Source organism: Setaria viridis, chromosome 6 (assembly GCF_005286985.2).
Source record: "Setaria viridis chromosome 6, Setaria_viridis_v4.0, whole genome shotgun sequence".
Classification (NCBI taxonomy): domain Eukaryota; kingdom Viridiplantae; phylum Streptophyta; class Magnoliopsida; order Poales; family Poaceae; genus Setaria; species Setaria viridis.
In genome coordinates, this window is record NC_048268.2 from 9,250,657 (window position 1) to 9,276,103 (window position 25,447).

Genomic DNA, 25,447 nt, shown 5'->3' on the forward strand with positions numbered 1-25,447 from the left:
CACCCAGCGACCGATCGAGAAAAGCGGAGCAGAGGGGGCATGCATGGCCCGAGGTGCGCTCACCGAAATTGTACTTGAACACGCCCATCACGGGGGCTCCGGCCATCGCCGCAGGCGCGCCGCGGCGGTGGGGACCCCTACTCCAGCGAGAAGCGCCGCATCATCCATCCCGCCGGCTTCTTAGCGGTTGCAGAGGGGAGTGCCCCGCACTTGGCCCCTCGATGCTTTGTCGGACGGAGGAGTCGGGCTCGGGCGGGCCCAGCGGCGACAAGAGAGTTAGGGGCGGCAGCGAGGGCAGCTAGACGCGACTGCAGAAACCCCGGGAGTGCGGGCTATGTCAGTTTATACACTTGTATAGCTCGGCCCATTGAACTCACAAACTGTACTTTACACTCCAAGACCAGAAATTTATCAATGGGATAAGGCAAATCCAAACCCAGCTACAAAGAGATGTCACATTAGACATTTTACCTGCTCTAACATGACATTAAAGTCATGAGAGCAATAAGGAGGTTTACTTTAAATTGCAAAGAAGATACATATTGAATATAATAATCTTCATAAATGTGCTCAGTTATTATTGCAATAAAACCAACTGAAGAGGATCAGCATGACAAGTAAAATTAAATGCACTGCAGAAACTTGCATGCTTCTATTGCCTAAGAGCAACTCCAAGAGTATCCTAAAATATTCTTCCCCAAAACTATGTATTGGGGGTTCTCCTAAAAATTTTTTTCCCCAAAAACATATCAGTCCACAGCAGATCGCTAATAAATAGCCCCCAATATTTCAAACCTAGGCCACGTCATCGTATTGGGCTCATCGGAAGGGACGCGCGGGCGTGCGGGAATCAGGATTGGGGAAGGAACACCAACGCTAAAATATACGCGGTGGCAGGCTGTTTTTTAGCGTCGCTAAAAAATTAGGGAAGGTTTAGGTGGATTGTTGGAGTTCATTTTTTCTCTCTTTTTCCCTAAAAAAGATATTAGGGGTAAGATTAGCAGCCTCTTGGAGTTGCTCTAAGCCCTTAAAACCATGAGCGGTAACTGAGCATTACAGACCAATCTAAGGAAACACCAACACCCTTGGATTTGATCAGTCATATATAGGGAGGGACACCCTTAAAAAATGGCGAGACAGCGAGTAAATAAAAAGAAAAAAAAATAAAAGTGGACAATCGCCAATCGGTCAATGAACTGCATGCGACTTAAAATATAAGTAAAAAACAAATCACAACTGCCTATTCGTCAACATTCTTACCTCCGTGGTTAGCGTGGCAAAAGATGATGTTCCTCTGAAGTCCAAGTGATCCCGCATCGCGACGAAGCCGTACACCTCGAGCGGCCACGGGAAGCTGAGCGCCGCCGGCTCGAGCCCCGTCACCGCGACGGAGTAGACCTGCGCCGTGTCGTCCACTCCGACCAAGCGCCGCCTCTCCTCCGCGTCCTCGTCCCCGTCCCCGTCCAGGCGCTGCTGCCCCTTCACGTCCCCATCCCTGTCCAGGAGCCGCCGCCGCCGTCCCCGGTGCCTCTCGTTTGCCTCCTCTGCAATCCGGATATACAACACCACCCCCGCGGCTGCCTCCTCTGCAATCCGGATCCACCACGGCGCCTCCACCTTCTTGGATTTGTGAGTTCTCCCCTTTCCTCATCTCAGACTCAGATTGTCTAGGGTTTGTGCTGCTCATGGTCGTGATGAGAGGTCTACTTAGCATCTTTATTCATCTATTTCTTATCTTGAAATGATGAGAGGTCTTGTAGTTAGCATGTCGATCTTGATTTTCAAGAATGGAAGATCGTTATGTTTTAGATCTTGTGTCTTGAAACGCTTCAAGCTTCAGCACAGCTTGGAAACATGAATGTTGCTACTCCTTGTTGTGAGCTTTTGTCTTGGTTATGTTCCTGTTGTTCCAGAGCATCAGGGTTCACTGATTCATGGCCTCGTTCTCTTGAATCTGTAACTTCATTTCAGAAAATGCACCATGCTAAATTTATTTTTCCAACTAATACACCATAGCAATTAGCAGCCCTCTCTGCATTATTGAAAGCACTGAACGCTCTAGCATGCTCCCTGTAATTCATGCTCTGTGTAATCAAGTATTTTAGTTAATTATAATTCATGCTCTGTTCCCTGGTACTACTTGGTAGTAGTATGTAGCTTTCGCAGTTCACATCCTATGTAATGCTATATCCTAGGGTTTGACACCATTTTAATTATTAGCAATTGTGTTTTTACAGAATCTGTGAGCTACCAGATTTTGGAATTAACAGATATACGCATGCTAAGTATTAACATAAAGCTATTCCTTGGAACACAGGTACATCCAGAGCACTTGTGCTATATCTGGTGAAGGGTTGTACGAGGGGATTGATTGACTTTCCGACAATACTGCCAACAAGGTAAGTTAGCCGTATGCTAATGACTTGTGCGTTGGTGAACTGTTGCACTTTTTTAAATAGATAAGGATAGCATGCAGAGCACTATGCATGAGAGCTAGAGATAAGGATAATTGTTTTGCTTATTCATTCAGACATGTTTTGCAAGAGCAAGATTAAGACCCAACACTGTTTTCATGTTTTGACATGTTGCATATGTCAAATTTCTGAATGGCTCTCCAAGCATCTGTCATGTTTATCACTTGTCGTTTAATGTGCCTTTTTAATTCAGTGAACCTACAAGGCTAGGTCCATTTTTTCTTAAACAACATCTTCCTGAACAATGTGGCCAAATAAAAATATTAAGAATGATGTCTACTACTAGCTGCTGCTTTGATATATTATAATTTAACTGGAGTATTCCCTGAATATTGGTTATAACTAGGGTTCTCTGTTGTTATTTTTCTAAACAGGGCTTGCTAGGTGCTACGGCCAGATCAAGAACAAGTCATACTGAAAATCAAGTTGCAGCCATAGTGCCTCTGACCAGATCAGGATTTGAGGTACAACTGCAAGCACCGGGGGGCCAGGCGCAGGGCACTCCCCTCTGCAACCGCCGAGAAGCCGGTGGGATGGATGATGCGGCGCTTCTCGCTGGAGCAGGGGTCCCCGCCGCCGCGGCGCCCCCTGCGGCGGTGGCCGGAGCCGCCGTGATGGGCGTCTTCAAGTACAATTTTGGTGAGTGCGCCTCGGGCCATGCATGCCCCCTCTGCTCCGCTTTTCTCGATCAGTCTCCGGGTGGTTACTGACTAGTGTGGATGCTGGGATTTGGGGATCTAATGCTCGGTGTTGTTTGTGTCAGCTGCGCAGTTCCTCTCAAGGGTTATTCCATTCGTGTTCAACATCTGGTTCGTGCGCCAGCTCGGCGCAGACGACGGCGCGGTGTCGGTATGGATCTCTCCTCTGCTCTGTTCGTCCTTTTATACCCACTGTAATAGGGTTATGATTTCCGTTGCCTCAGGAAGCAGCGCTTGCGTTTGGGGATCCTCGTGATGTGAAGTTATTTTTACAGTTTGATAGTGGAATTTTGTCTTCAGGTTCCAACCCACGGTGTTAGTTCTCATGTGGACCTTAGAATTTTGTGCACGCGCTGTCTGAATTTCAGGCCCCCTTTGTGGCTGGGTAGAGGTAGCGTTTTATTCTCAAACGTAGATTCTTTGGATTTTGTTGATGATCTAGTTCAGGAGTTGATACATTGTAGTTCTGTCCTCATGGTGACTGTGTGGGGTCTGTTCAAATTTCAAAATGGTTAGACATTATCATGATTTGCTTGGGCGGTTTAAGGTAAGCTATGCTGTTTTCTTCATGGAGTTACCAAGAATAACAATGATTCAAAACACCTAGAATGTCATGGCAACATACTCATTACTCAACCAATAGCTTTTCTATATTCATGGATGCTTCTGTTTATTTATATTACCTAATACAAATATTCACTTATTTACTTGTTGTTTTGGCAGGCATTCGCATTGCAGCTTCCTCTATTTATGAACTGCATCTTATTTTTAAGCCGGGAGGGGTTTCGGCGTGCATGCTTGCGTAATGATTCCCAGAGGTATTAAGATGAATCTATATATGGAGTTCATGAATCGATTTAGGCCCAATTGTGAGGCTCATCTATTTATGTTCAACTGTGTGGCATACCTATTTATTGTGATTAAGCAACAGTACGGTAATTATGCTTCAAGATGTTTCACTTGTCACAACCACTTAATACTAACACAATACATAGTATGGACAAATTGGTATGGACATCAGATTGTTACTCCTATTTGATATGATGCGTTTTCTATTTCTTATGTGAAACATTTGCACTCTGTTTGGAATCTGGATGGAGAGTATGAAAAAGAAAGCTCAAATGAATAATTTTCTTGTTTGTTAGTGTTATTTATGAGAGAAATGAATCTCTTGTTTGTTAGTGCTATTTAGGAGTGAAGAAAAACGGAGACTAGATAAAGCAATCATAGAAATTGAGCCCTCTGTCATTTTAGAAGTTTCAGAGAATGGTAAATGGAGAAAAGTGGATTGTGTTAAAAGGGATACTAACATCATACTTTAAATAGGATCCAACCAAAAAATCCCTAGTTATATTCTAATCTTCACTACTCATTAAATCTTCTTTTTTTATAGTATCTAAAATGGTAAGTTTATCTTTATGTTACAGTGATGTGTTGACTGATGAAGCGGTACTAAAGGTAGCTTGGATGGTAGTTCCATTTGCCATTGTAATTACTTCTATTGGTAGCCTATTTGTGCTAAGTGTAAAGAAATTGAAGCTATCTGACCCCTATGCGAAAGCTATATTGATCATCGGTAAGTCATCTTGCATGCACTAAATTTATCTTATAAGCTCTGGTGTTCACCTTTTCTATATTCATGCTAAGCATAATAGTTGATCTTTGATATTCCTTTGAGAATAAAATCTCATGCCAATGAACCTGTTCCTTAGTTGTATCAACTGGGACAAATTAATATGCTGAACGCATAATCAACATCTAGAATCTAATTGTTTGATGCTTCTATTAGCTCTGCACACTTGCTAGCAGAAGATATATATTCTTTCAAGGAAATAATGGCTTTGATGTGCCTTCTTCCAGAGGTTGCAGCATGTCATGATAAGAGAGTGTAATATGGTAGCTGATGAACTTGCTAATTTCGCTAAGCATATGGTGCACCGTGTAGTCTGGAGGGACCAGACACTCATTTGTGTTAGGGAGCTACTCGGCTGTGGTTGTAATCACGCTACCAGTCTACCCCAAGCTCTCTTTCAAAACCAAAAAGAAAAAAAGAAATATTTTTAGCTAAGCATCTCCTCCTAGATATATCTCAAGGGCCGGATCTCTGTCCTAGAGCCTTGCATCAAAGATTCCAGCACATTTTACGATTACCATCAAGATGCATCAAGGTTGTGGGGGATATGAATCACTTATTCAGTTAGTAGAAATCATTGAGCTGGCAGTTTAACGTTGCCCCAGCCTGTTTTCCTGCTTGTTCAACAGATCAAAAGAGGGAACCTGATACTGACTCCTAATTGTTAGCCATCTACTTAGACTTCTGCAGTGTCAAGAATTGATATGTGAAAAAGATTAAACATGCATGAAGCTCAAAAAGGTTTGAGGACAGATAGTGCATGAAAACCTCTTGCCCTTTCACTTTACATGCTGTTACACCTTGTCTTCTTTCATATGTTAAGAGCTGACATATTTTTTTTAAATGGCAGGATTTGCTTGTATTCTGGAGTTACTGGCAGAACCATTGTATATTATTTCCCAGAAAAAGAAGTACTATAACATAAGAGTGTACGCTGAGCCGGCAGCTACACTCTTCCGTTGTTTAACAACTTTCATCCTTGTAAAAGGACATATTAAAGTGGTAATAGTCATGAGTCATTTACTTTATTGAATATCTATTGTATTTAGTTGCCTAATTTAATCTTGTTTTTTAGTTAAAATTTAATGTGATTTTGAACTACCTTAAAGCTCATCTTCGAAAAATAATGATTCTTTTCTTATTGTTTTCATTGATCAATACATCACTAAAATAATAATTTATTTTCTCGCAGCACAAGCTGGTTCTTGTTTCTTTGTCCCAGGTTGTCTATGGGGCCTTCATTTTCTTTGGATATTGTTCATATTTTCTTATATTTACTGATATGAAAATTTCTGATCTCCTTCCATTAAGGTTAGTCTCAATCTGTATTTGCATTTTTTTATATCTTTAGGTTTGATTTCTCACGAGTCCACTTCTATTTGCTTATTGATGCTAAATTATTGTCAGGTTATCGAACCTGATGGACTACGATAAACAGTTATTGCACATGTGCATGTTGTTTACAGGCCAGACTTTCAGGAAACTGATCCTCCAAGAAGGCGAGAAATTTGTCCTTGTGTCATTTGATACTCCATACAACCAGGCTGCATATGGTCTTGTGGATAAATTAGGCAAGTGTGCCCACAATATTCTTTTTCATTTACTTTTGTTTGCTAGTATTGTAGTGGATTGAACATATCTATTGATTTTATTTCCTTTTTTCAGGTAGTCTGGTTGTTCGGATAGTTTTCCTGCCATTTGAGGAGAGTTCATATACTACATTTGCCCGATTGGCAGGTTCTTTCTTGTACTCCTGAATTTTCATGAAAGCTATGTTATTATTTTACCTCTAGCATTTGGCCTTGCACTCACATTATTGGAATGGGCTATGATCTGAAGAAGGCCCTATATAAAGTTTTGCCTACTAAGCATCTGGATGATATAAACAAAATTTACTGGGAGTCTACTGTTATCATATCTTTTGCTTTATATTTACCTGTACGACCTTTATCCACAGGAGAAACTCCCCTAAATATATCCAATCTTGAAGGTTCTTTGCTTGGGGCTCTAAAGCTTATTATGCTAATAGGTACATATTTTGACACTGATATGTTTGTATTTCCAGCATTAATCTACTCGCGGCCCTTACCTTGTGTAAGAATCAATCAATCGGATTGCTTGCGTTCTTCTTAAAAATGTTCTTTTAGTTATCGACTTCATTGTCCTTGTTTCCTTTGAGAACTCCACAATCAGTGAACTTATTCTCTAAATGTGCAGGTTTGGTGATCATTTCATTTGGTCCAAGTTATTCATATACCCTTCTAAAACTACTCTATGGGGACAGACACAGTGATAGAGAAGCCCCAGTTATTCTTCGTTACTATTGTTTTTATATCATCAGCTTAGCAATGAATGGTTTGTATTCATTACATCCACTTTATGATTATTTCATGTTTATATTATATATTTCATAAAGTTAATTAATGATTGTATATTTCTTTTTTTTCACCGTCCTACAGTTGATAGTTGCCTTTACTTATGTTGAATCGTGTCTTAGTTTTAATGCATATAGCACATTAGATAGACAACAGTTTAATGACCTAGTTGGTCCTGCTCGATATGATAGCTATTACTGGGTTACATAAATGCGATTACGAATGAGTAACTTAGTTTATTATATGCATTTATATAGTTGAGAACCGGGTGATCTTATCATAAATTATCATGGAATGCTAGTTCATGGTTCCAGAGCAGATGAAATATGCTGATTATGTTCATCTGTGCTTTCAGGCACATCTGAAGCTTTTCTTCATGCTGTTGCAAATGAAAACCAACTTAAGCAGTCAAATGATATGCTGCTTCTTTTCTCGGTGATTTACATAATTCTGAATGTTGTTCTGATTAAATCTGCTGGAGCTCTTGGGTTAATTGCTGCTAATTGCATCAGTATCCTTTGACTAATGACAACAGTATAGCATTCTAATTTTTCTTGAATGCATTTTTCCTTGATCAACTTCATTTGGGCCTTGACTGTATGTAAAGATATGTTGCTACGAATCACATATTCTGCAATGTTTATCAAAAACTATTTCAAGGTATAGTATTGGTCATATTTCATATTGTGATCTCTCTACGTTCTCTTCTTTAACAGAAGTTAATACCAGATGACATTGTTTCCAGGGCTCATTCTCCTTCCGGCGCTGCGTGCCAGCAGGATGGGGCATTTTACTCATTTCTGCTCTAACCACAGTTTTCTCTGAGAGGGTGTTCTTGAACAGAACACGGTTTAAGCAGACCGTTCCCATTCACATAGCAATTGGCATCATGTGCCTGAGCATCTCGTCATTTGAGATGTAAGCACCGTATCAGCACAGAACTATATTGTTCGCTCTATTTTACCTGTGATAATCATTCCAACGTGCCCTGTTTGAACAGATACCGTGGCGAGAAGCAGTTCTTGAGGCAGATCTTTGGAACACTGAAGCATCATGACAAAAGTCAATAATTTTATACCGCTCTTCCCATAAGACGCACGCAGCACGTTTCATACACGCAGACTGTCTTGACATAAAGAGAACTGTAGTATAGTGGTGGTTGTGTAAGTCGATGGTGCGTATTCAGCAGTTTGATTTATAGAAAACAGAGGAGGATTAGTCAGTGGGTTAGATAGGCAACATATCTTTATCTTTTCTTTAAATCAGTTGGGTCTATTCTTTTGCTAGGAAATCTTTTCTTTAAATCAGTTAGGTCTATTCTTTTGCTAGGAAAGAAAGTTTGTAATATAGTCAACCAGACGGCTCAAACAGGTTTGAGGGAACGCAGAAATATATGTGCGCTCGCTGTAACTTACCTGTGATAATTATTGTAACTCGTTTTGCACATTTCGGTCCAAGTAATTAGTGATCTGGATCTCAGCAGGAGCCGAAGGACTCTTTGGTGCTGCTTCTGTAGGGCACCTGTTGTCGGCCACGCACTGACATAGGTCGTCTCTTTCTCGGTCCTGTGGCGCGTCAATTGCTTACAATTCACAATTGGACCCGTTTTATTCATTTTCTTCTACCGTTCTGGTTGTTCTTGTTGTTTTTGTTCTGGTTTCAGTGTTTGCATAGGTTTTGTACCAATGGCTGTTGGCTGATGTTTACTGCTTACTGCAACGACGGCACGGGTAGTCGGGCAGCTCTCTTGCTTCGAGCAAAGAAAAGAAATGGTTCATCAAGCGTGTTTGCTAGGTGGACCGTTTACCGTTGGGCGTCCAAGCACATTGCGTGGACATGGATTTGGTGTCACGCTGGTTCAAGCTGCAGTGCACGTGATATAAGGGGTGTTTGGTTCCTTTGCTTATTTTTAAGCAAGTGTCACATCAATATTTAGATACTAATTAGGAGTATTAAACGTAGGCTATTTATAAAATTCATTACATAAGTGGAGGCTAAATAGCGAGACGAACCTATTAAACCTAATTAATCCATCATTAGCAAATGTTTACTGTAGCAACACATTGTCAAATCATGGACTAATTAGGTTTAATAGATTCGTCTCGCCGTTTAGCCTCTACTTATGTAATGGATTTTGTAAATAGTCTACGTTTAATATTCCTAATTAGTATCTAAACATTCGATGTGACGGGTGCTTAAAAATAAGCAAACGAACCAAACCAAGCTATAGTCATGTAAAGATAGCACGAGAGAAAAAGGATGGGACATTATCATTGAGCCATCGCTCGACCTAGAGATCACGATTACCGACCCGCAACATTTAGTTTGAGGTGACTTGGAACGTACTTCTATCGATGACTGGTGTCAATTCTTAAGCTTTGTCCCTGAACTGTAGATGTCGACTGAAGTTGTTCCTCAGCTCGAGGACAAGCTTATATCGATTTTTTTGAGAAAAGAAAAAGAAATTTCAGTTCGTCTTGAGAGGACATCTTGTTTCATTTCTTAGAGGGGAAAAGTCAAATAGACCAAGGAGGATGTTTTGTTTGAATCTCACCCAAAAGTTAAAATGGGTTCATCAAATGCTAATTAATGGGCCAGATGGAGGAAACCATACGGCCTCAATTCAACCAACTTGCCCTGTCACGGAAAGTGGGCCATATCCATCCTACTTCCTTCCTCCTTCCCTCTCGAGCTCGCCCAAAACCGCGTCGCTTGGCCCGATCTACGAGTCAATCTACTTAAATCCTACGCTAATGGGCTGGTGGCCTAGTCTATCAGCAAAGAATCCATCCGGAGCCTCGATTCGTTCTACTTGCCCCCAGCCCAGCAGCTGGAACCCATCCGACCCTCGATTCGTTCTGCTTGCTCCTCCCTCACGGAAACTGGCCCTTCCATCCTATGCTTCCTTCCGATCGGACTAGGAAGAAACCGCGTCTTTCGGCCCGATCTGCTAATCAAACCTCTGCCGCGCAATCCCCCAAACCAAACCTCTGCTCTCGCCTTCCTCCTCTGCTCGATCCGTCCATCCACGTCAGGATGATCACGCCCTCTCCGTCGCCGTCCCTGCCTCCGTCCAGCGCCCCCAGCTGGTCCGCCTCCGACACCACGGCCACCGTGGTCGCCGCGGCGGGACAAGGCCGACCACGGTGGGGAAGACCGTGCCACTCATCCGCCGGAGCCTCTTGCCGGAGATGGAGCGCCAGGCCCAGGCTGCTTTGCACGGATACTAGCTGCCGCTCGATTCTGTTTGAAGCGTTGCCTGTTCGTTCATGAGTAGTCTCTGTTTTTGTTTGATTAGCTCATGGATTTTGGATCGTGTCTCAAGTCTCAAGCGACCATGCGTTATTGGGGCAACAAAGTTCCCAGCATGGTTGGTGTAAATTCTCTTAACTTCTGATGATTTATATGTACTATATGTTCGAATGATTATTTGTAAACGTTCTTGCTGACATCATTAGCTGGTTAATTTGATTGAGCTCTTGTTATGTTCTTCTTGCTTCCCGATTATCTCAAACATGCGACTAGGCAGTTGGAGGTGTCGGTAGCACTTCCTTCTGATCACCTAAGTTGAGTCGTGCTGCTGCTGCAGGCAGTCAGGAATCAGTCATTTTCTCAGTTTGCTGAAAGTATCTGAAATTATTCAGTTAGCAAGCCATCTCTCAAATATTTCTGCTATTTGATCCAATACTTCTGCCCTTGCCAAGGGAAAGAGCTGGTTACTGGCTTACTGCTGTGGAACTGTTGGTATTATACCCCAATTTTTTTTGAAGTAAATTACTGTACCCCAATTAACAACATGGTGTTTTTGCTATTTCCGCATAAAAACACATCCGCCTTTAGTTGTGTGATCCTGAGATTCAGAGAAGAGTAAATTCCACTGGCTGATAGCAATGTGATCACGATCTCTCTCTGTTCAAATTATACACATCCCCTTCTTGCTTTTGCAAATGGATCCCATTTTTAACATATACAGAATTTGTTTGGTCAATTTTCTCCCCTTCTTGCTGATCATAGTCACCTCAAATATTGTTATGTCATTTTTGCATTGGGCGGTGGGAGGTACGCTGGGGATTTATCATGTGCTGAGCTTCTGCCTGCTGCTACTATTGACCAAGCACTAGTTAGTGGTTACCGCTTCAGTCGATAGATCAAACTGCTGTCACTATTTTAGATCAATCAAGACTCTGTTGCCTTCAAATCCCGGCACCCGTCGCCGGAGAAGATGAACAGCACCCCTTGGAACCTAGAACTCACACAAAACACTCAAGAACGCTAATGAACGCGAGTAACACAGCTCAGTTTTGGTGCCGAACGAACTGGCATTTTCTGGACTCCCAAACTCAATATAAAGATCCGAAATACAAGTAGATAGTGGCCCAAACTCACAACGACGCTGCGATCCCCTCGCCTCTGCATGAAACGCGCCATCCCACGTTTCAGAGACTTGGCCATCACCCCACCTAGTCCTACGACTCTGCTGAAAGAAAGGAGGGCCGGTGCATGAACACATGCATCAACGGCCTGTACAGACGCTCAAAGAATTTGAGTTCCTTTATTCTAGCTAACTAACACTGACCGAGCTTGTATTACCCAACAATCTCCCCCTAAGACATGCTCGGTCTTCACTTCAACCTGACAACTCCGATTTTGTCACGAAGCTCACAGAACCGTGCTCGCCCCAATGACTTTGTCAGAATGTCAGCTAGCTGCTCCTGAGTGCTCACATGTTCCAGGCTGATTCTCCCATCTTCCACACACTCTCTGATGAAATGGAATTTGGTGTCTATGTGCTTGCTCCTGTCATGCAGCACTGGATTTTTGCTCAAGGCAATTGCTGATTGATTATCCATCTTCAAAATTGGCTGCTGAACATTCTCCCCTGCAATGTCACTCAGCAGCCTCCTGAGCCACACAGCTTGGCATGCCCCAGCTGCCCCTGCCATGTACTCGGCTTCACATGTGGATAGAGCCACTGTCTTCTGTTTTTGAGAACTCCATGAGATTACCATCCCTCCCAAGAAGAAGATTACCCCTGCAGTACTTTTCCTCTCATCCACATCTCCCCCCAAATCACTGTCAGAGTAACCAATGAGTCTGCTATCTCCTTTTGTAAGCTTTGGATAAACAAGCCCATAATCAATAGTGCCTGCAATATAACGCAGTAGGTGCTTGACAGCTGCAAGGTGTTCCTGTCTTGGCTTCTCCATGAATCTACTGACATACCCCACAGCGAAAGAAATGTCTGGTCGTGTATGAACCAGATACCTCAAACTCCCAACCAAACTGCGGTACATTGTTGCATCCACTTCCTCTGAAGTGCTTTTGCTGGACAACTGCAATCTGACCTCCATTGGTGTACTACAAGGATTGCAGTTCACCATTCCTGCCTTCTCAAGCAGCTTCTTTGCATATGCAGGTTGTCCCAGAGTTATACACTTGTTCCCCTGCTTGACTTCAATCCCCAGATAAAAAGACAAGAAGCCAAGGTCACTCATCCTGAAAGTCTGCCTCATCTCCTCCTTGAATTTCTCTACTACTGCTGAATTGGCACCAGTAATAATAAGATCATCCACATAGACTCCAACCACTACTCTAGCCTCTCCAGCACCCCTGGTGTACATTCCATGCTCACTTGCACACCTTGTAAATCCCTTGACCTGCAAACTGCTATCAAGTTTCACATTCCAAGCTCTTGGCGCCTGCCTCAATCCATACAGGGCTTTGTTTAGCTTCAGTACCTTCTCTTCATGTCCAGCAGCTACAAATCCAGGTGGCTGCTGAACATAGACTTCTTCCTTGAGTTCACCATTCAGGAAGGCTGATTTAACATCCATGTGATGTACAAACCATCCTTCTTGAGCTGCTGCTGCCAGTAACATCCTCACTGACTCCATTCTGGCAACTGGGGCAAACACTTCATCGAAATCAACTCCTGCTTGCTGCACATAACCCTTTGCAACGAGACGCGCTTTGTACTTGGCAATGTTCCCCTCTTCATCACGCTTAAGCTTGAACACCCATTTCAAACCAATAGCTCTATGACCGCGAGGGAGACTCACCAGGGACCAAGTGTTGTTCTGCTCGATAGAGGCCATCTCCTCTCTCATGGCCTTGATCCAGCTCTGGTCACCCCGTGCTTCCTCAAACGTGGCCGGTTCCCCATCACCCACGGCCACCATCAGCTCCTGCTGCTCCACTGGATTGGTGCTAGCGAGAAGGTCATCCAGTCTCCTGAAACGCAGTGGAGCCCCGTCATCGTGGTCAGCGTCGAGGTCGATGCCATGGCTTGGTGGTGAGACGAACTCCACCCCAAGTGGTGTGGCCGGAGCGCTTGGCGTGAGTGGAGCAGGTGTTCCGCCCACAGCCTGCTCCGTCGGTGCTGCAGCTTCTGTGTGTGCACTTGGCACCACGCTCTGGGCCGCACTCGGCCTGCTCGATGTCACACTCAGCGCCCTCGATGCCGCGCGCGGTGTTGCTGCTGCTCCAGGTGCCGCCGCGCCAGGCGTGTAGACGTACTCATACTCGACGTTGAACGGGTCGTCGTCGCCGCCGTCCGTGCTTGCCGCGCCATCCTCGTCCCACTTCCAAGCACGCCCCTCCTGGAACACCACGTCCCGCGAGACGTGCACGCGGTCCGTCGCCGGGTTGTAGAGCCGGTAGGCTTTCGTGCCCGGCTCGTACCCGATCATCACCATGGCCGTGCTTCGATCGTCGAGCTTCCGCAGATGGCCTCCAGCCACCTTCACATGCGCAACACAGCCGAATGTGCGAAGGAAATGAACAGCGGGCTTGCGGCCATACCATGCTTCATGCGGCGTCTTGTCGTTCAGAGCTCGAGTAGGTGCCCGGTTGAGGATGAAGACTGCCGTCGTCACAGCCTCGCCCCAGAACCGCCCGGGTACACTCATGGATTTGAGCATGCACCGTGCCATCCCCAGCACGGTCTGATTCCGCTGCTCCACCACGCCATTCTGTTGCGGCGTGTACGGCGCGGTGAGGTGGCGCTGAATGCCCTTGCCGGCGCAGTACTCCCCGAACGCCCGCGCCGTGAACTCGCCGCCCCGGTCAGTGCGCAGCGTCCCCAGCTTGTGCCCGACCTCCGCCTCTGCTTGTGCCTGGAGACGCACGATAGCAGCCGCCGCTTCATCTTTCGTGGCCAGGAGCACAAGCCACATGTACCTGCTCATGTCGTCGACGACGAGCAGGAACAGCTTCTTGCCGCCAGCCGTCGGTGGTGTGACCGGCCCACACAGGTCGGCGTGCACGAGCTCCAGCTGCCGCGTCGCCCTGAATTTGCTTGCCGCTGGGAACGGTGCGCGCCGCTGCTTGCCAACGAGACACCCGTCGCAGACCTGATCCACGTGCTCGATCCGCGGCAGCCCGCGAACCATCTCCCCTTTCGATAGCTTCTGGAGTCCCTGGAAGCTGAGGTGGCCGTACCTGGCGTGCCACCGCCACGACGCCTATTCTGCGTGCGCCGCCAGGCACACCGGCTTGTCGACGTTGGTGTTGAGGATGTAGAGCCGGTTTGCCGCGCGCTGCACGATCGCCACCAGTCTCCGCTGCGGATTCCAAATCTTCAGAGCCCCGTCCTCCAGCAGGATCTTGAACCGCTTCTCCTCCAGTTGGCCCAGGCTAATGATGTTTGCCGTCAGCCTGGGAATGTGGTAGACGTCCACCAGCTTCTGATGCTCGCCGGTCTTCCCCTTGAAGAGGACAGTACCGCGCCCCTCGATCACCACCGTGGAGCCATCGCCAAAACGCACGGAGCCACGAATGCTGCCGTCGAGATCCGCGAAGGCTGACCGGGCACCAGTCATGTGATTGGTGGCGCCCGAGTCGAGGATCCATCTTGTGGTGGCTCCGTCGCTCCTCTCGCCAAGCTGGACGAAGAGGTGGCTCTCGTCGAGGTGGATCGGCGATGGTGTCGCCGTCGCACCGGCCGGAGCCGATAGGGACGGAGTGGCGTTGACCTCCTCGACGGCCGTCGCCAACAGAAGAGTATGGGCCTCCTCTTCCTCTTCAGCCTGGGCCAGATGGGCTGAATCCCGCCGGCGCTTCGGGCACTCCTTGGCCCAGTGACCGCAAACGCCGCAGTAGCGGCATTCATCCCGCACGACGTCGCGGCTGTTGCTGCGCGCTCCGCCGTTGCCCTTCTTTTCCCTGGGAGCCCCATCCCAGCCCTTCTGCCGGCCACCACGGCCAGTCTTGTCACGGCCGCCTCCGCGACCGCCTCCACGACCGCGTGGCTGTCCTCCCGACGAGCCGCTCGAGCTCCCCGCTCCCTTGTCGGAGTTGATCTGGAGGCGCTTGGACACCCGCGCCACGAGCTCGTCCTCGGTGAAGTTCAGCTGTGCAACGCCAGCACCGCCGCCGGTGAGCTCATACCTCTCCTCCGCAGCCTTGAGGCGCCCCACCAGATCCTCGAGGGGAATGTCCCCGAGCTCCAAGAGCGTCTCGATCGACATGGCGATCTGGTGGAACTGCTTGGGCACCGCCTGCAGGAAACGGCGCACCACCACCGTTTCGTCAAGGTCGTCGCCGAGGGTGCGCAACTGCTGTGCGATCTTGGTGATCCGCACCTGGAAGTCGCTGACCGACTCGCCGTCCTTGAAAGACAGGGAGTCGAACTCCTTGCGGAGTGTTTGCGCCTTCGCCTTGCGCACCCGCTCGACGCCGAGGTTCGCCGTCTTGATGTCCTCCCAAGCCGCCCGCGCGCTCGACTTGTTCGCCATGACCTCCACCATGTCCTCAGGGACCGCCTTGCAGATGGCCTCCAGCGCCATCTCGTCCTCGTCTTCATCCGCGTCGCAGAGGTTGACGGCGTCCCAGAGCTTGCGCGACTTGAGCATGACGCGCATCATAGCCGCCCACGCGCCATAGTTCGTCTTGGTGAGCATCGGCCACTTGGCGCTGCCGATGTCCTTGAGGCGACGCTCCACCGTGCGCTCGATGATGATCGTGCCGTCGCGGTACCGCGGGCGCGGCTGGCGCCGCGGTGGCGACGGTGACGGCCGCCGGCGCCCCACTGGCGTCCTCGACCTCCCGCCGAGGTTGGGCAGCGAAGACATGGCTTCCCCGGGTCGTAACCGCTCTGATACCACTTGTTGCCTTCAAATCCCGGCACCCGTCGCCGGAGAAGATGAACAGCACCCCTTGGAACCTAGAACTCACACAAAACACTCAAGAACGCTAATGAACGCGAGTAACACAGTTCAGTTTTGGTGCCGAACGAACTGGCATTTTCTGGACTCCCAAACTCAATATAAAGATCCGAAATACAAGTAGATAGTGGCCCAAACTCACAACGACGCTGCGATCCCCTCGCCTCTGCATGAAACGCGCCATCCCACGTTTCAGAGACTTGGCCATCACCCCACCTAGTCCTACGACTCTGCTGAAAGAAAGGAGGGCCGGTGCATGAACACATGCATCAACGGCCTGTACAGACGCTCAAAGAATTTGAGTTCCTTTATTCTAGCTAACTAACACTGACCGAGCTTGTATTATCCAACAGATTCAAGAGTTGGCTACTACTGTGCGGAGACCCACAAGGCCACAATCAGATATATTTTGCTATTTGTTCATAGAGACGCGTCAGATATGTAGTATGTCGACGATCCTTTGTAAACATTGCCGCTGAAATCAATATTAATCGCTTAATCTATTCGAGCCATTGTCGTGTTCCTCTTGCTTGTTACTCCATGAGAAGTGCATTTTGAGATGCATTCAGTGAGACTTGCCATCTCTTGACTCTTGAGTATCTCAAATGTGACTATCATGAGATGCATTTTGCATAAGGCAGTGGGATTGTGGGAAGTGGCAGCGGTGGGGATTTATCATGCAATATCACGGAGTTGATATCAACTGAAGTGATAGATTTTTTTTTCTGAAGTCGATTTGTGCTGCTGCTGCAATCAGCATTTGTTGTTTTTTCCTGAAGTCGATTTGTGCTGTTGCTGCAATCAGTTAATCGTCTGTGCAATATTGCTGTTACCTGATCCAGTTCGATCAATTCCATGGTAGCAAAAAGATCAGTTAATCGAGCAGAGGAGGAAGGCTACGAGGTCGTCTTCAACGGCAACTGGCCGCCCGGGAACCCCTACGCCAACGTCCACGTCGCGCGCGGCCACTTCAGGACGATCGAGCCCTCGCCGTCGCCGACGACTCCGGCGTCGTCCCTGCCTCCGTCCGGCGCCCCCAGCTCGTGCGCCTCCGTCGCCGCCACTGCGCCTAGGCCGACCACGGCGGGCAAGAGCGTGCGCCTCATCCGCAGCCTCTTGCCGGAGATGGACTTGCCAGGCTGTCAGGGATACTAGCTGCCGCTGTTTCATTCATGGACAGTCTATGTTTTTATTTGGATTAGTTCATGAACATTGTGTCAACTCTCAGGTGCTACGTGCTGTGTTATGGGCAGAAGACAATGCGAGCATTGTTTGTGCAAATATGCAAATATGTATCGACAGATATAATCTCGTTCGTTTGGTGTTTCGTATTTTGCAGTGATTCTTTTGTAAACGTTCTGAGGCTGGGATCAGATACAATTGCTTTGTTCTAGAGATTTACATGCTCTACTTGTTACGCGAGATTTTACAAATGATGCGCCTTTGATGACTAGGAGTTGGCGTGGAAACTGGAAAGTGCAACAGATAAAATTATTACTATACCATACTAACATGTCGTTGTGACATATATAAGGGCCTGAGCCCATAACAGTCCAATTCTTGCAGAGAACATCCTCTTTCTCATGTCAGCCGGTCTGCAGCATAGCCCTCCTTGAGATTTCGCAGCGATTCACGGATGTAGTCGTCGCCTTGGTTCGAGTACTTCAGGCATACAAGCCGCTGCGCGACCTGGTACGCCATCCGAAAAGACTGGAACTCCTCGCAGTTGGCATCCATCCTTGTCATTTCCTGCAAAAGGGCAAATACAAAAAATTTACCAGGTCAATAGGAGTCCAGAGATCACCACCCCCCAGGTGAAGGAAACAGGCAATATTGGTAAATTTTGTGCAAATGTGAGATGGAAATGGGTGCCATAGAAATATGACACATAGGGTGAAGTATTGATTTTGAGCAGTTGGCTACATCCTATAATAGCAATAGCATAACCCCAAAAGATGATGCCGTAGCCTTGTTATAGGAATAAGTAGGCACCAGGTTACCTGCTCTGTGATCTGTGAAGTGATGCTCGTCGCGGTGTCAATCACTGAAACAGGGAGATCGGCCACCCTAGCCAGCAGAAGCTCATAGTGTGGTACCTCTCTGACGCCATCCTTCAGGCGGAACTGATGCAATGGTTGATACAGTGTTAATGTTACAGACATGAACAACAAAATTCCTGAAATTATCAGTGTTGGGTACAGACCTTGAAATCCAAGCGATCATTTCTCAAGTCGACTTCGAAATGGAGGATATTCACATTTGGATACATCATTGCAAGTTCTGACAAGCTCTCCATGTGTGTGGCAAAAACAGTGTATCTGCATGTACGACATTACTAAGGAAGCATAATACCCTACCTCACTTTCTACCAAATAATGGTATTATTTTCGTAATTAAATAAAACATCTACTTACAACTTTGAGTCCATCACAGAAAAACTGCATCATGGATTCTGAATTTGTGATGCAGAGGACCAACATTATGGAAAAACAACATGACCATTAGCATCAGGCATTAGCGCTGCGACAGTGGCGGTGGCCGGGCACCTAGGCAGGCGGTGGGCACCGGGCACGGGCTTGCCGCGCGCAGCGGGTGGCGAGTTCCAGGCAGTAGGGACGTGCCTCCTTAGGCCCGAGTGCGCTTTGAGCCCTCAGGTTGAAGAGTTAGATCCCCACAGGTACAAACAAAACTGATTCTCTGTAGTAGCGAGGAGGCAAATTTGCAGCTTTGAAGTTGTAATTAGCAGTTCATCTATTGGTAATTTATCTGTAGATTTGAGTACATATTTTTTTTAAGAAATAGAAGTTGTGCTCCAGGCAACTATTGATAGCATGACTCAACAACTTAAGCATCCAATGCATTTGATTTTAGTCCTGAGAATGGCTCAGCAGGCAAATGGCAGATTAGTTAGAGATCAATTGCGGAAAGCGTATAAGTTGAATAGTCCAACTCAACCGGATGGCTTATAATTTTCTTTGGTTACATCAATTGTGCTGTCAGGGTGGACCTGCGCCTAAGGCCACCCGGGCCGTGGCCCTAGTCGTGGTCCAGCGAAGTCCACTACCCCTCTTTATTTTCAAACTAAAAGCAAGAGGCCCAGGCCCATCAACTAGAGCAAAGCAGCAGCGCAAATGACCCACTGCTCGTCCTCGCCTCCTCTGTTCGCGAGTCGGAACGAGTCGCGACTCGCCCTCCTGGCCCTCGCTCCTCAGCTGCTGCCTACGCGTGCCGCCGGCTCTGCTCCTCCTCTATTCTCTCCTCTCCTACTACAGTCCTACCTCGCGCACCGCTGCGTCGGCTGGGAGGAGGTAGGCAGACGCAGGCACCGCCGGCGCTCGACCAGAAGGAGAAAAGTGTTCAACCCCTTTTTAATTGCAAAAAAAATTTATCCTTGTTTTTTTTACTTTCTACTAGAAGTGAGGCTAAAAACTTTGGCATTGACATGAGAAAAAAGGAAGTAGGTACCCACATCAAAGCCTGGGTGGGTAACTGCGTATGTGCTCAACAACACCTAATACTAACTGAACGTCGTAGGATTCTAAATCACTTTCTAGACGTAACCATCCTTGCGGAAACGAAAACTAAGGGAGTGTTTATACAACACCCGAGTGTTTCAGAGGCTTCCGATAATTTTGTAGTCTTCTAATTTGACATGCGCAGTTGTGATTTCATCTAACTTTGTGTAAACAAAAAACAAGTGTGTTTAGATACCCCAATACCTACATTTCTGCTCGAAACTTAGCTCCATGTAAAAGAAAACATATTACTTGATTTCAGGCTCAAATTATATTACTTTTTGGATGAAATGTCATTTCTAAACGACTACATGCTTAAATTGTAACAGTATGAAAACTATCTATGTTTTCTGGTTAGATTCGGCCATCGGAATGGACCTTTATAATACACTCGCTATTACTCTGTAGCGGTACTTTTGGCTGCTGAATTTGGCCGTCTTAACAAAAAGCTGAGTCCGCCACTGCTGTAGAACTCGATAATTTCACTTACTCGATAATTCACTTACATCAATTTTTGAAATCACTGGGATTGTGAAATTTTGGATTTGGATCTCATGTGTCAAGTCATATGAGCAGGTGCTGTGCGGGAATCCTTGGGTTAGGGACTAGCAACCTCATGTCGGCCCTTGCCCAGCACCTTCTCTAATTTAAGCTATGTATGCCAAAGTTCTCTAATTTATTTGGTATACCATTCGAGGCTTCAAATTTAAGCTGTGTATGCCAAAGTTCTCTAATTTATTTGGTATACCATTCGAGCCTTCAAATTTAAAATTGAAGTAGCTAGAAAATTATGTATTGACCTGAGGTGTGTTATCACACCAGCTAGGAGCAATGTGGTCAATGTACTGCAGTATAGATAATTTTAATGCTAGTATGCAACTCACCTTAATGTTACTTTCGTACAAGCACGAACTATCTCAGGTTTACAGAATTATGTACCTTCTATCATAGAAGAAGGATAGCTAGAATTGAGACTATGAAGAAGTGAAGATTGTGTATTTGTGTATGCCCCTTTAAGATACTAGTGTATAATATGAGGATGCCATGTTCTTCTTAAGAAATTTACTGACACCTTTGACATTATTTTTCAGCCCCATGATGGATCCCAACATGAAGCAGCTTCAAGAGACTCTGGTTGACATTGAGACTGGTGCAGAGCAAGTTCTTCTGGCAATGCATCAGGTCTGTGTGTGTTATTGGCTTGAATTTTAAATAGATAAGTGTCACGATTGATTGCTTGTGTTTCGTTGTTCTCTGTGATATCAGTTGGTGGAAAATGACAAGGTGAGAAATGGCAACAGTGACAGCCCTCCGTAAACAAGCCAGGACAACCAAAACCAGTGTGCCATCTCCCTTTGAGGTCATAATGAAAGAAATGGAAGGAAGCTCTGGCAAGCAGCTGATAAAGGAGATATGCCCTACTTGTGGAGATCATGACCCCAAAGACTGGCTAATGTTTCCTGGATCAGATATTTTTGCCCGTGTTCCCTTTCATGTGGCGCATACTGTTTTGGAAAAAGGTACCCTCCAGAATCTTGGTCTATAAAAATCAAATGCATTTGAAATTACTAATGATGAAAGTTCAATACATATGTGGAGCAAGCCTCTATTTGTCGATTTGAAATCTAGAGGATCATGCTTGGGTGGTTACTCCTGCATATTATTTTTTGGTGCATGTTATTTTTAGACAAGCTTGGGGGTGAAGAAGTGTGTGCCAAGGTTTGTTCTTTTCTTTTGTCACCACTGCTATCTTCTAGCATCCAAAATCTTCTTGGACTCATTTGGGCCCTTGAAATGTTTTGCCTTCAGTTCTGTAAAATTCCTAGAAATTTTTTAAGCAATTATTTCCCCTTTAGGCATAAGGAAACTTATGTCAGTTTGGTCAAACTGTGTATATTTGACTAGTTCCTTGAGACAACACAGCGACTAACAATTGCTTGTTTCATTTTACTATTGCTGTAGACCAAGAGCGCCTGAATATTGATACCAAGAAACTGCAAAGCTTTGTCAAAGAGAAATCATTTGTGATTGCTGAGAAAGGTGCCCTTGCAGGCAGATTCGGCGCTGACACTGTGAAATCCTTGGTCAACCTAACAGACACACCTAAGTCGACACGGGAAGGAGGAGAGTCTGTGCAGGGCCCTGACGTGAAGTATCAGTTGGTTTTCTTTTGAACGAACGGTCACGAGAAAGTGCCTATTTCATTGATAGAGCAGAGTGTACAGGAAAGAAATAAAAAAACTGAGAAGGTAAAAGAAAAAAGGGAGAAGGTAAAAGAAAAAAGGAGTCTTAAGGGACTACTCGCGTGCTAAAAGTAACGCTAAATCTTTGGCTCCCGCCAAGAGCCAAGCTGAGGCCTCATCCTTAATTTTCGCCATCAGTGTCGTTGGTGAGGTCTCGTGCCTGTTGAAAATACGTGCATTCCGCTCTTTCCAAACCTCCCACATGATTAGAAGAGTGAGACTTCTTAGGGCCTTACGTGGTGAATCCGGTGTTGTAGTGATAGAAGTCCACCATTCCAGAGTGTTGGATGAGGGTCACCATGCATTAGGCCTTAGATTAGGCTGCGCCAGCTATGTCGCCGTTAGATCCCAGATTCTCCTTGTGTACCTGCACTCGGCCAACATGTGGTGGCTAGTCTCCATAGTACATCTGCACAGAGCGCAAGTGGCGTTGTGAGGCCAACCGCGCTTGGCCAATCTATTAGCTGACCAAACTCGGTTTTGTGTAATTAGCCACGCGAAGAATTTGCACTTTGGTGGCGCCCACGATTTCCAGATAGAAGAGATATTCGGTGTTTCGGTGCAATCCAGGAATTGTGCTTTATATGCCGAGGCTGTTGTGTACATGTCCGATTTTGTCAGCTTCCAGGTAATAGTGTCAGCCTCCCAGCTCCGTACCACTGACCATGTTTCACAAATGGGCGAACGACACTAGATGAGAAGTGGTAATGTTGCTGTCGATTTTGAGGTCACGGATCCAATTATTATTACTGATGGCATCATGGACGGTCCTGTTCTTTCTGCGTGAAATGGTGAAGAGGAGCGGGGCGATGTCCTTTGGGCGCTGGCCATGTAGCCATCCAGATGTCCAGAAACTGGTTTTCTTGCCGTCGCCCAGGGTGATAGACGTGCATGCAACAAACTGTTGCCTGTCAGACTCGTCGCATGGGGTTTTCGTGTTGTGCCAGGGTTTTTCCGGTGACACCCATTCATGCCAAAGCCACCTGATCCGGAGGGCTCGTGCTAATTTCTCAAGGTCTGGGATGCCCAGTCCCCCATATTGTTTCAGTAGGCAGATTTTCGTCCAATTGACTTTGCATTTACCCCCGGTTAGTTGTTGGTCTCCTGCCCAGAGGAATTTTTTACGGATTTTGTCTAAGTCGTGGAGTACTTCGTTGCTTGGTTTTAGAGCTGTAAGGAAATATACTGGCTGCGATGAGAGGACCGACTTTGTGAGAGTTATTCTTCCTGCCTGTGTTAGACTACGTCCAGTCCATGTTGATAGTTTAACTGCCACTTTATCTATGAGTGGTTGGAACTCAATTTTTCTGAGACGCCTTGTTGATAAGAGGAGGCCAAGGTAGCGCATTGAGAAGTTTGTTCTTGTCACCGGCAAATCGTTGAGTAAGCGGTCCAGGTCGATGGTATGACAGCTGATGGGCGCAATCTGTGTCTTGTGCAGATTCGTGCGTAGTCATGTGGCTTCTCCAAATTTTTGCAGAATGCTTGCCAAGTTGGAGATGTCTTTGCGTGTGGGCTTAATGAAAATCGCCGTATCATCGGCGTACAGGGATGTTGTAAATCTTGCCGCTCTTCCTCCTAGCTTGGTGAGTAGACCCCTCTGAATCGTGGACTGTTCGACCACAGTGTTCTTTCTTAGATATTTTCCTATATAGATGTTTGCTTTCATTTCAAACAAAATTTGGCATGGCTGTTGCCTGTTAGCACTTGCAGAAAGTTGTTCTGAATTGATTAGTTGGCTGTTGTCCTGCAACGGATCGCTCTTTCTTTATCCTGCTTTGCTGTGACAATGTGGAACAATCAGTGTGTAGTTCAAAAGACAGGTGGCTAGGCCTCGGTGTCTTTCTGCCCTGTCAAATAGTAGAACCAACTGAGGTTAAGTCTTCCTAGGGGTGTTTGGATTTTTTTGGACTACATCGAATATTCGGAGGTTAATTAGGAGGACTAAACATGAGTTAATTATAAAACTAATTACACAGATGGAGGCTAATTCGCGAGACGAATCTATTAAGCCTAATTAGTCCATGTTTTGACAATGTGATGGACTAATTAAGCTTAATAGATTCGTCTCACAAATTAACCTCCATCTGCGCAATTGGTTTTGTAATTAGTCTATGTTTAATACTCCTAATTAGTATCTAAACATTCGATGTGATAGGAACTTTAGGAGGGACTAAAGAACCAAACAGGACCTTAGAAGTAGATTGCATTAGAAGTCTGATAACTTGCAACCTGGATCAGTGGGTGCTAATTTGTTCTGCTACTTAAAGATTGTTCAGATGCAGTAGACATATGTCTCCAATTCAGATGTTCCCATTTAAAATGCGAAATTGTTCTCGATGCCTGATGAGCAAGAAAGGATGAGAATGATTCCTTATGCTTCGGCTATTGGATCAATCATGTATTCCATGCTATGCACGTGGGCCAATATCTCCTATCTCTAAGTGTTACGAGCATGTATCAATCAAATTATGGTGAGGCAAATTGGATAGTTGTAAAGGGCATCTTTAAGTACTTTAGAAGAACTAAGGATGGGTTCCTAGTATTTGAAGGTGAAGAAGAGCTCGTTGTAACACGTTACACCTATGCTAGCTTCCAAACATACAAGGAGGATTCCAAATAACACTCTTGTTTTGTGTTCTGACTCAATGGAGGGGCAGTAAGCTGGAAAAGTTCCAAACAAGATACGGTAGCTTATTCGACGATGGAGGTGGAGTATATTGCAGCTTCTGAAGATGCAAAGGAATCTGTTTGGATCAGAAAATTTGTTTCTGAGTTGGGTGTTGTTCCTAGTGCGTCTAGTCCAGTGGATCTCTATTGTGATAATAGCGGAGCTATTGCACAAGCAAAGAAGCCTAGATCACACCAAAAGTCCAAACATATACTATGGTGCTATCACCTCATCCGCAAGATCATTGATCGAGGTGATGTGAGGATTTGCAAGGTGCACACGGGTTTGAATGTTGCTGATCCATTGAGGAAGCCTCTTCCACAACCAAACCATGAGGCGCACACCAAATCTATGAGTATTAGATATTTACATCAGTGATCCTAGTGTGTGTGGGAGATTTGTGTCATGACTGTATTTATGTACTATTGAACAAAGTGTTATTTGTTACTTGAGTAACTATCATTTACACTGATTATCAAGTACATGGCTTGTTCGTGGAACTCTTTGTTGATTATCATGTTATTCTAAATGATCCCTAGTCTATATCCTTGTGTGGGACAATAATGACACACAGACTAGCACATGTATTAATTGATTATCACCTTTCATGGATCATAGATTTAGAGATATTAGATTAATAATATGAACACATGTTAATGAATATGGTGTTAGAT

The 25,447-nt window shown here is 45.8% G+C and overlaps 2 protein-coding genes and 1 pseudogene across 5 annotated transcripts; 2 read left to right on the forward strand and 1 right to left on the reverse strand.

Annotated features, from left to right (window-relative positions):
• Positions 1 to 1,266: 1,266 nt before the first annotated feature.
• LOC117861581 (uncharacterized) lies at positions 1,267 to 8,626 on the forward strand. 4 transcript variants are annotated; one of them, XM_072294400.1, is made up of 16 exons: positions 1,268 to 1,629; positions 2,318 to 2,399; positions 2,849 to 3,113; positions 3,238 to 3,323; positions 3,896 to 3,990; positions 4,600 to 4,748; positions 5,656 to 5,807; positions 5,998 to 6,116; positions 6,213 to 6,380; positions 6,475 to 6,542; positions 6,763 to 6,834; positions 7,023 to 7,160; positions 7,536 to 7,691; positions 7,788 to 7,840; positions 7,926 to 8,098; positions 8,181 to 8,626. In XM_072294400.1, exons 3-16 carry the CDS (start codon positions 3,008 to 3,010, stop codon positions 8,248 to 8,250), a joined length of 1,605 nt encoding a protein of 534 aa, XP_072150501.1. In that variant the 5' UTR covers positions 1,268 to 1,629; positions 2,318 to 2,399; positions 2,849 to 3,007; the 3' UTR covers positions 8,251 to 8,626. The 4 variants fall into 4 exon arrangements, 3 of the variants coding, with proteins under 3 accessions (XP_072150501.1, XP_072150503.1, XP_072150502.1); XR_011898441.1 differs by lacking the exon at positions 7,788 to 7,840 and having other exon boundaries at positions 1,267 to 1,629; positions 7,910 to 8,098; XM_072294402.1 differs by lacking the exons at positions 1,268 to 1,629; positions 2,318 to 2,399; positions 2,849 to 3,113; positions 3,238 to 3,323 and adding an exon at positions 3,487 to 3,563.
• Positions 8,627 to 14,643: 6,017 nt separating this feature from the next.
• Positions 14,644 to 16,251, reverse strand: LOC140223175 (uncharacterized). Its single transcript, XM_072294719.1, has one exon. The coding sequence runs from the start codon at positions 16,249 to 16,251 to the stop codon at positions 14,644 to 14,646; it is 1,608 nt and encodes a 535-aa protein (XP_072150820.1).
• Positions 16,252 to 20,674: 4,423 nt separating this feature from the next.
• Positions 20,675 to 22,033, forward strand: LOC140223176 (uncharacterized; annotated as a pseudogene).
• The last annotated feature ends 3,414 nt before the right edge of the window (positions 22,034 to 25,447 follow it).

Bases quoted from the DNA above. Each gene is read 5' to 3' on its own strand.
- LOC117861581 (XM_072294400.1), top strand. From the start codon at position 3,008: ATGGATGATGCGGCGCTTCTCGCTGGAGCAGGGGTCCCCGCCGCCGCG. The intron at 3,991-4,599 runs GTATTAAGATGA...TTTATGTTACAG, and splicing joins TTGCGTAATGATTCCCAGAG to TGATGTGTTGACTGATGAAG. The intron at 6,117-6,212 runs GTTAGTCTCAAT...AATTATTGTCAG, and splicing joins TCTGATCTCCTTCCATTAAG to GTTATCGAACCTGATGGACT.
- LOC140223175 (XM_072294719.1), bottom strand. From the start codon at position 16,251: ATGTCTTCGCTGCCCAACCTCGGCGGGAGGTCGAGGACGCCAGTGGGG.